General features: G+C 28.2%; 1 protein-coding gene and 1 long non-coding RNA gene across 2 annotated transcripts; one reads left to right on the top strand and one right to left on the bottom strand.

The window, feature by feature from the left end:
• The first annotated feature begins 1,884 nt into the window (after positions 1–1,884).
• LOC107405729 (ankyrin repeat-containing protein BDA1-like) lies at positions 1,885–5,770 on the top strand. The gene is made up of 3 exons (XM_048474830.2): positions 1,885–1,951; positions 2,160–2,801; positions 5,066–5,770. Exons 1-3 carry the CDS (start codon positions 1,892–1,894, stop codon positions 5,768–5,770), a joined length of 1,407 nt encoding a protein of 468 aa, XP_048330787.2. The 5' UTR covers positions 1,885–1,891.
• A 509-nt stretch (positions 5,771–6,279) lies between these two features.
• LOC112489970 (uncharacterized) lies at positions 6,280–10,884 on the bottom strand. Its single transcript, XR_007240866.2, has 2 exons — positions 10,415–10,884; positions 6,280–6,567 (listed from the first exon to the last, which is right to left on the bottom strand). It is a non-coding gene; the product is annotated as an uncharacterized LOC112489970 (long non-coding RNA).

Here is a 10,884-nt window from a genome sequence, read left to right on the forward strand (position 1 = left end):
TGCTACAACAAAATCATTTTTTATAGTGGTACAACATGAGCTAGCAAATATGTAATAATGTACAAGGGAATTAGATGAAAGAATTGGAAAATTATTGATATAGCCTTCTTCATTTCACTATCAGGATTTTAAAAGGGCCTGATTCATAACTCAAAACGAGGCAAGATATATATGACTTTGGAGTTCAATTCAAATGCCTAGCCCAAATTACGATTGAAAGTGGTCCTATTTTATGAGAATGTGTTATATATATATATATATATATATATATATGGAAGGCTGGTCATATCATCACATATATATCATTTGTAATTAATTATTATATACAATTACAACGTATAGGTAAGTCAACCTATGGTCATAATATATACTGAAAAAAAAAAAAAACAAAAAACCTATAATGCACATCTTTAAAATTAATAATTATTTACTATGATTTATGTGGAACCACATCATCCATCTACTTGTACATATGTAAAAAAAGGTTTTAGTAATGGTATAGATGTGAAATTATTTATCAAATAAATAATAAAATATTATCAGTTGACATACTTATAAAATTCAAATATAAAAATTCAAATATAAATAATTGAATTTTTTAATGGATAAATTAATTAAAAAAATTAAATTTTGGTAAATATTTAAGTAACTCTAAAGTTAGAAAAAAGTTTTTATTAGATTATTTTGTCCAAATTCTATTTATCTCATCCTTTTTTTAAGTTACCAACGAGATCCAATTCATTTTGTGAGATAATTTTTTTGTGAATTAACAAAAACAGAGAAAAAGGAGCATGAAAATTCATACTAATGTTTACATTTTCAGGATATTCGCTTTGTTTACTCTTAATTAACACTGAATGGTAGTACTGTAATTGAAGGCTACGCAGCTGTTTCTGTCTCGTCTTATCTTGTGGGCCTTATAATTTAAAAAAAAAAAAAAATCATTTTGCCATAACAATGAAATTTAGAAGATTTATATAATTTCTTTTGATGCTAATTAATGATGAAATTTCATATTTTGATCCCCTGAAACTAAAAAATAAAATAAAAAATGCAAATTAACCTGCGGTGATGATGTTTGATGTCTTTTACTTCAACCGAGAAAAGTCATTTTCCGGGAACTGGAAGAGAAACCAACATATTGTTTCCTGAATAAACCCACTTCCGGGAACTGGAAGAGCATTAACGTCGAAATTTCTTGAAGCCAAACACAAAATTAACTCTTTTTATTTTTATTTTTGTCATTGTTTCTTCCAGACACACGTTTGGTACACGCGTATAACGCGTTCTCAGAGAAAAAGAAAATCAAAGAAAATTAATTAATTAATTAATTAAGTAAAAGCTCTGCCCTCCCAATTTCCCCAGCATATATATAAAAGTCAAAGCGAATGTGTGTGTGTGTATATATATATATATACATGAAAATAAATTTCAAGAAAATAACTTGTTTGAAAAAATACATCTTTTTTGAAAGCCAAAAAATATATATAAAAGGCTAATTATTAGTTCAAAAAAAATTTCGAGTTTTCTTTATATAGATATATATATCTATATATATAACCCGGGAAATTTTAGGAAAAAGAAACATACCGATAAATTTTCTGCATATTTTGAAAATCATACAAATTATAAAATCATTTGGGAAGGGGGTGTGAAACTTAGTTCTGTTTATACATAGTAAACAATAAAATAAAATAAAAAAGCCTCCGCAAGTCAATGACGAAGAGATTTGGCGTTTAACTTTTTTAGTCTTACGGGTCGGGGCTCTTTATAATTTTAATTAATTTTTTTAGAAGGAAAATACTAGGGAAATTGCGTATGGTCTTGTATATATAGCTCTCCTTTCCTATCATCCTGGCGTATGATTGTTTTTGAGAATTTTTCTAGCTGCATGAAATTGCCTTGTTTTATTGAATATACAGAGACTAGTTTATGGTTCCAAAGTTTCCAGGTTTATAAATTATAATTAGCTTACTTTTCTTGAAAAAGAAAAAAAATTTCTTTGATTTTTGATCATCTCTATTCCTTATAGTCCCTAGTTGGTTATTTACTTTATAAATTTTGTTTTCTTTTTAATTTTTTATTTTATATATATATATATATATATATTTTTTTTTTCTTTTTTTACTCGGTAACATTCTAGTTCATGTGATTTGCAGGTGTTTGAATTGAAAGAAAGAATGGATGCCTTGAAAACGGCTGCTCAAAATGGCGATTTGAACATGCTATACTATTTAATTTACAATAATCCATCTCTACTTGACATCGATGAGGTAACATTTTTCGATACTCCTTTGCATATAGCAGCTGAGCATGGAAAGGTCGAATTTGCAAAAGAGATAATGAATTTGAAACCATCATTTGCTCGGATGCTAAATCAAAGTTTATATAGTCCCATGCACCTTGCCTTGTACAACAAGCAAATCAATATGGTTCATCTATTTCTAGAATGCGAAGCGCGTGATCATCTTGTTCGCATTCAAGGAAGGCATGGTGAAACTCCTTTGCATTATCTGGCTGCAAAAGAAAACGATGTGGATCATCAACAACAAAAGATTCATCTCTTACTGAAATTCGTGTCGGTTTGTCCACAAAGTATCCAAGATACGAATAATCGAAAGGAAACAGCCTTTCATATCGCTGTTAAGTCTGAAAATGATGATGCTTTTGATTTCTTACTAGGCGGACTGCGAAGAGCTTGCCATAAAGGCTCTGAAATGGATGAGAGGAAAATTATAAACTTGAAGGATGCCAATGGGGACAATGTACTACACATTGCTACCGCTATGAATCAATCCCAAGTAAGTCTTTTCTCTTATGTCTTTGTCTATTTCAATTATTTTATGTTTTTCCTTTATGGTTCAACATTAATTAATTCTTTATTTTCTTAGTTAGTTTTTTTTTTTCTTTTTTTGGTTTGAAATCAATCTCAATTAATGGATTAAGTGTGACTTAAAATATCTAGAACAGAGATAATAGGTACGTATAAAACTTACTACAAATATCCATGGGAAGCCAGAAAGCAGAACTCCACAAACCTTGCTAATCTTGTCAAGCAACCAAAACTCACAAATCTCAAATCTCAATCATTTGTTATGGAAAAACCAAGCAAGTATGTTTCTCTCTGTATAAACATGCTGGCACACATAGCAATGTTGTTTTCAGAATGGGGTTTTTTATTGTAATGTAATGTTGTTAATTTCCAATTGAAAAAAAAAAAAAGAAAATGAAAAAGGAGTTAAGTGCTAATTAATTTCAATGACTTTTTCAGTTTTATTGATTTTTCTTAATTTACAAAGATAAATATAAAAAATACAATAAAAATAATTCTATTTTAAAATTTAGTCCAATCTAATCTACCAAACAAATAATTAAATTATATACATACTATAAGTTCTTCTACAGTCAGGATTGTCCAAATGAACTTACGTGTGAGCTAGAGAAAAGCAAACGCTACACGCCAAAAAAATGTCGGCTTTTTCACTCAGAGAACAAGCCGACGCTACCCAAAAAAAATATATCGATTTTGCTTCGACTTTGCTTCTGGTTCGCATGCAACTCTATTCGGACGATCCTGACCATAGAATCCTCCTACATACTATACCGTCCAATTTTATCCAAATCTGAAATAATATTTTAATCCTTTCCGATCCAATATTATTGCATGCTGAATAAGTGGTTCCAAAAAAAAAAAAAAAGCCGTTGGTAATCAAATTTATTTTACTTGGAATGGTGATCGTACGCATATAAGTAGACATTTCATATAATTTGTTAACACCACATGCAACTATATGAAATTTTTAGTGCTCAAAACTACATATGATGGTCTAGATCCATATAACAGATCTATCGTTAAGATTCATTACCTTAATGGGTCGTAAACTGACAATAAGTACATTTTATTTAATCACGGTGCTAACATTTAAAACTATAAATAAAGATAAAAATAAGAAAAAAGAAATAGGATATCAGCCATAACAAATGTCGTGTTTATAATTGTAAATTCCAAGGCTAAAAGTTTTTTAGCCATAACAAAATGAAATTATTAGTTGTGGTCAATAACTGTGTGGCTACAAGTTTTTAACCAAAAAAAAAAAAAAAATTTGTATTTAAAATATATTTTTAGCCACAATAATATTTGTAGTTAAAACTAATTGTCGTGGCAAAAAGTGGTTGTTCTAACCAAAGCAATGTAGCTGAAAAGTGAATGCTAAGAATTTTTTAATTTATTTTTTTGTAGTGTGAGTAGGTAACTTAGATGGATTCTCTCTAGAAAAAAAAAAAAAAAAGGAGAAAAATTGCATAAAACAGTAGGGCCACGTGCCATATAAATTTAATTACCTATAATCATATGCCACGTCATGGAACGATAAAATAAAATATGTAAGTCCTTTAAAATATTTATTAAATGTCCTTTTGTTAAGTGGTTCATTATTGTTTCACATCGAAGAGGGTAGAGGTTGAAAATACTCATGCGAGTGAAAAAATGTTAAAGCAATCAAATTTTTTAATAAAATGTGACATGGGATTAATAATGGTTTACACAAAATTATACCTTGACTTATGATAATTGAACCATGCAACAAATTGTTTGGTGTCCAAGATTTGGTGACTCTATCATTATTGCTAACAAATATATAAACTTTTGAACTTTAAATTTTTGTTTTGAACTCCATTATCTTTACTTTTGGACCCTAGATTATTGTTTTGAACTCCATAATCTTTTGAATTTTCATCTTTTTTTTTTTTTCAAAACTAGATAATATATAATATTTGTAACCAACATTTTTGTAAAACTTATTTACAATATTGGTTAATCATACTACTATATAATTTATCAAATTAGAATAAAATATTTTTGTAGTATATGTATATATCGTAATAGATATTATAGATAAAATGGGGATTTTTTGTCCTTAAAAACCTTTTTAGATAATTTTTTCCAATAACAAAATTAACATTAGGTTAAAATTTTTAAAATTAAGGATGACGATTTGATAAGACTCTATGATATAAAATAATTAATTAATAAACTAATTTAGCATATTAATGGATCTTTGATCAGGTGGTGAGAATATTATTGGAAGATAGTAAAATCAATGTAAACGCAAAGGATTCAAGGGGTTTGACTGCTCTAGATATCTCATTTGAAAATACATCAAATTCACTCAACACAGAAGTCAGAGAAAGACTACTTGCAGCTGGAGCTTTAAGAGCTGAGTCCCTTCCAAAAGTCTCCAGCTCCATGGATCACTTGAGGTCTAAGGTGGCATTGACAGAACAAATTGCCATAATTTTGATTCGTTTGAAAAACGACACAAAGAATGAATCACTACGCAATTTGGTCCTAGTGATTTGTGGAACGATTGCAACATTCACATTCCAGGCTGCACTAAGTCCCCCTGGAGGAGTTTGGCAAGATGGCAACAACAACAATATTAACACTCATCGCCCTGGGACGGTGATAATGAGGACTCCAAATTTCTTCCCTCTATATGTTTGCAACAGCATCACATTTTATATTACAATCATGATTATGGCTCTTCTACTCCCTAATGGGAATATTGGTAAGCTGCTGAGAGGGCTTCTCTTTCTCTTTCTTTTGTGCTATACACTTAGTTTGGGAGTCATATGGCCCTACTTTACAGGTGAACCAATTTTCATCCCTACTCTTGTTGTGTTACTTTTCTATGTGCTAGGTATTTTTGGGTTTTTAATCCTGCACAATTGGGAAGTTCAATTTATGAAAAAGATTGAACATATTCAGTGAGTGTTTTTTTTTTTTTTTTTTTTAAGTGTTTTGGGGTAAGAAGATTCAGTGAGTGTTAATTGTTCATTGTGTACAATATGTGTTCCATTTATTCATTACTTGTTTATTTTATGCGTATCTATAATTGAATTTCATGGTTTATTCATAATTGGTTTTGGTTTGATTGGTTGGTTTTACAATTATTTGTAACGATAAAACCTATATAAAAGCACCATCTAGTGTTATAATGTAAATTCCATATTAATTGTATCATTAATTGTAAAATTCTACAACAAAAAATATTTTCACAGGAAAATGATTATGCTACTATATAATTGTAAGTAGTTATTTTCCAAAAGCATGTGAAATTTACCTGAAGAAAAAAATTGAAATTTCTGGTATTGACAACTTAGTTGTTGTTTAAAACCCTAAAGATACGGAAGCCGACCACGTGAAAGCTACTCTCTAATTTTCCATCTAGGACATCAATACTTGGACAATAATAATAATAAAGAAACGATAGCCAAAAATTTCCTGAAAAACATATCGTCTAAATTGCATTATTTTGAAAATGAGCATCGAAAACATAATCATCCCAAAATAGAATTAAAGTACAACTATTCCAAATTTTAATTTAAAAAAATAAAAAATAAAAAACCAACAACGGTATAAAACGAACCATGTCAAGGAAAAAAAAAAAAAAAAAAAAAAAAACAAAACAAAACAAAAAAAACCTCTGGCAAGGTAACTCTGCTCTTGGACCCGGGCCAAATTCTTGGCATAGCAACCCTCCAACAATTGTAAGATGGCCCAATATTCTGGTTTTGCAGATCATGTAAATGGGACAACAAATAATAATAATATATGTGCTTGCTCATTTAAAACAATTTCTTTCCTTTCCGACTGTTTTGAACTTACAACATTTCAATGTAGATGTAAATGAAATATCAACTTAATCAGTTTAATATAATGTCTATTTGATTCATAAAACTTAGTAATTCCTCTTTATTTCCAACCTTTTATAGCATATTTGATATAACTTTATTCTATTAGAATCTGGATTCTCTCCTAATATAAACTTTACCTAAATTTTTTTGAAGATTTAGTGATACATGGCTTCTATCATCAATGGTTAAAATTCATCTTAATATTTTTTTAAAGTTTATGTTTTAATGATACTCTCAAAATAGGTTTTAATTTCATCCCTAAATCAACGCCTAAATCACACTTTTTCTTCTGCTCCAGCTTTTCTTCTACATGTTTATCCTGTGCTTTAATGATTTTTTCTTATGAACTTTTAGAATATATTAGGGGAAAAAAAAATTGGCAGAGGACAAAATCCCACAAGAAATCTAATACGATAAACATATTCCAAAAAAACCTATGTAGTATTTTCTCCTCTACGTTTTGTTTTTTTTTTTTTTTTGTTTTTTTGTTTTTTATTATTATTATTATTATTTTTTTTTTTTTTTTTTTTAATCCCCTAGGACCTTTTCGTTGTTTTTCAGAAAGTGTTCCATTCTTTCCTCGCTTTTAGAATTAGACTTATGAACAAGGATGAGTTACGAGTTCTTCATTCTATTGATGTCCGGCTAGCCTTAATCATTTCTTTTCCTTTTTGTCCTTTTTTTTTGTTTTTGTTTTGTTTTTTTTTTTTTTTTTTTTTTTTTTTGGTTATTCGATACTTAATTTTGTAACAATACACTATCATTGTGTATATTTCGAGAAAGTATAGGTAGAGAATGAGAATTTCAGAAAATTAATTTATCAGTTCTATTTTCGATAAACAAAAATGATATTCTATTGGAAAACAGTTTGGGTGGGCTTATCTGTTTATTTAGTTAGGTGATGAAAAGTTGAATTTTATTTTTAAAAGCTAATAAAATTAAATGAAAAAATAAATTAAACGATGAAAATCTTAAACCATTTAGATGTTAGTTGCTCGTAAAATTATGGAAAGGTTAAATAAATAAATAAATAAATAAGAGAAGAATAAATAAAAAGATGAATCTTGACCATTAATATATTAGTTGCCATGTATCCTTAGATCCTCAAAAACTTATACAAAATTTAGATTAGGAGAAATTCCACCTCCATTGTATCAAAGATAGTTCTATGCACACCATAAAATTAGTCCTACCGTATTTTTAAGATTTTTTTTTATTTAAAAAATATTCATTGATAAAAAATCAAAAATACATTTAAGCACTTGAATAGAATAAAATACTACATGCAGTATATTATATATTGCAGTAATGGAGTTTAGTGACAAAGAAGTAAAAGAGAGAAAAAAATGATGGGCAAATCATCTCTTTTAATCCTGAAAATAAAAGTATTTAACTTCTTATTTATTAACTTATTTATTTTGTTTATGTGTTTTTCCTTTTCTTTTTTGAATGTTCGTTCTTTTTGTTATTCTCACGACTATACTTTCAAAATTATATGAGTATTCAATTTACAAAAACTAATGTGATATATACTATCCAGTTTATATAAATCAAACATAGATTAAATAATATGTAAAATTGTTCGATATATATAATCTAAATATTTTGAAATCGTTTAGGTTATGTATTTCGAAAAAGACTAAACCGAACAAAAATCCATTGATAGGTGAAGTCGGTCGGTATACATAACTCAAATATTCTAAAGAAAACAATGAGATCTGATTTATATAAACCGAATAGAAATTCAATGATAAATGAAGTTGTGCCATATACATAACTCAACATTTTGAAGCCGCTCAAGTTATATAGACCAAAGAAGACAACAATATTCGAACATAACTTCAATTACATGTGAAATAGTTTGGTACATACATAGCATGGATGTTTTGAAGTTTTTTGGGTTATTGAGGTTGTATATTTCATTCCTATTTGGTATACAAAATCCAGAACAACTCAGAATGTCTAACCTTGTTTTTCAAGTTTTTTTTTTTTCTTTTTCCTTTTTCGATAAAAGGAAGAGGATGGTACCAAGGCAGTGGGGAATTGACTAACGAAGATGAAAAACCTTAATGTCTTCTATCTATAGCTATTGGATCAGGTGCGGTTGGAAAAAACCATTTAGGGGCTTATCGATTTCAATGGTGTAAGAAGAATTAGGGTGTTAGAATTAGGGGATTCTTGTTGTAGTGTATGGTAATTTAATTTTATTTGTTATAGAGGTATATTGGTATATTTTATTGGTGTAAAAATAAAAATTGAATTAAATGTGAGTATGCAAAGAATATAGTATGGCTGTCAATTTTTATAGTGTAAATAAAACTACTCTTGTATTAATTATGTTGCCTGTATTATAATGTAAAGTGTTGTATTGTATTAATATTGCACTAAGTTTGGTATACAAACATACTGTACTATAAATTAGGGAAAAAATAGTCTTAATTAAGAAGAAAATTAATTTTTATTATTATGAATATGATTTTTTTAAATAATTACATTGCTTGAAATAGGCAAAATTAATTTTTTATTGTTATTCATATAATTTTTTTCTCAATAATTACATTATTTAAAATAGATAAATTAATTTTTCATTATTATTCATGTAATTCTTAAAAACTAATTAGATTAAAATAATATAATATTTGACATTAAAAAAGAATTTAAAAAAGCTTTAACACTAAAAAAGTAATAATATTTGATTGCCTGTTAAATTGTTATATAACATTTAAAAGATTGAAGTAAAAGTCTTAACATTTAAAAAATAAAAATTAATAAATTTGAATATTTTGTAAAGCATGGCAAAAAGAAATTGCGCTATTTAAAAAATAAAAACTAAATTAAAAGGCAGAAAAGCTGCAGCACAGCAGCAGTACAATATCTAGGCCCAACCCAAAAGCTTTGTGCGTGTTTTTTTGGAACAAAGCATATGACAAGACTAATTTAGGTATTCAGTTTTTATTTATTTTATTTTTTATAAATAATGTGTATTTTATTTATAATTGAAAAAGATAAAAAAAAATATATATATATATATATATATATATATATAATTGGGTTGATTTGATTTGAGTTGGACTTTGTTTAACATGAATTAAATCAACTATTAACTAAAAACCAAATCAAACAGAATCGGTTCGATTCGAGTAGATCGGTTTGGTTGGTCTAAATTACTTTATTTCCACCAAAACCTTAACATGAAAAATTTAAAAAAAAAAAAAAAAGGAAATAAAATTATTAGGTGAATAAAATTTTGGAATTAGGGTGAGGGACGTTAGTAAGATTTTGGGGCTAAAGCAGATTCGAAAGAATTGAAGTGGAAAAGGAGAAGACAAAACCGGCCGGTGGCGGCAAAGGAAGCAGTTGTTGGAGTCCAGAAAACCGGAGTCGAAGAATGAGCGCGGAAATGGTGAGTGGAAAGGGCAAAAAGATGGCGGATGGAGGATTGAGTGCCAAACGTGACCTTAATTAGATTGAAAGGGAAAATGGACACAAAGCAATTAATTGCTAGTTTTCGTTCCATTGTAGCCACTGATTTATTTATTTTTATTTTTATTTTTTTGGGTAATCTTTCTACATGACATAGAACCAAAAGCTAAAAAGACAGCAAAAATAAAATAAAATTCTATGGAACTTTAAGCACAGAGAAGAAAATGCAAACACGTACTTGAAAAATCTAAAATAAGAAAGAAATGAAAGAAAGAAAGAAAGAAAGAATCCGTACCTTAAAAATTTATGCTCTCTGAAGACTCTTAATTTGCTGCATCATTGGCTGGTTGTATTTAAATGCAGCAATGTAGGCATAAGAGAGACACATGGTAGATATTCCTTTTTTTTTTTTTTTTTTTTTTTTTTGGGGGTGGGATAGGAGAGATTGCAGATTGATAGCAGGAATATTTCTGGGTTAGACATTACATTTTATATATATATATATATATAGACGAAGAAAGAGAAGACAAAAATTGCGTAATATGAACCAAAGGACAGCTGGAGAGAGATAAAACTTTCAAAGAAACTTTGAAAGCGATGAATTAAGACAGCTGCAGAGACATGAAACTTTCAAAGAAACGAATTAAGTTTCTAAAATATAAAAAGAAAAACGCGCAGGGCGCTTGACTCTCCTTTTCATAGAAATTTCGAGGATTTTTTGTAATTCTTTTGGTCAGCCCTCTCAATATTATATATATTATATAT

Source organism: Ziziphus jujuba, chromosome 2 (assembly GCF_031755915.1).
Source record: "Ziziphus jujuba cultivar Dongzao chromosome 2, ASM3175591v1".
Taxonomy (NCBI): Eukaryota; Viridiplantae; Streptophyta; class Magnoliopsida; order Rosales; family Rhamnaceae; genus Ziziphus; species Ziziphus jujuba.

Bases quoted from the DNA above. Each gene is read 5' to 3' on its own strand.
- LOC107405729 (XM_048474830.2), top strand. From the start codon at position 1,892: ATGAAATTGCCTTGTTTTATTGAATATACAGAGACTAGTTTATGGTTC. The intron at 1,952-2,159 runs GTTTATAAATTA...TGTGATTTGCAG, and splicing joins TATGGTTCCAAAGTTTCCAG to GTGTTTGAATTGAAAGAAAG. The intron at 2,802-5,065 runs GTAAGTCTTTTC...ATCTTTGATCAG, and splicing joins CCGCTATGAATCAATCCCAA to GTGGTGAGAATATTATTGGA.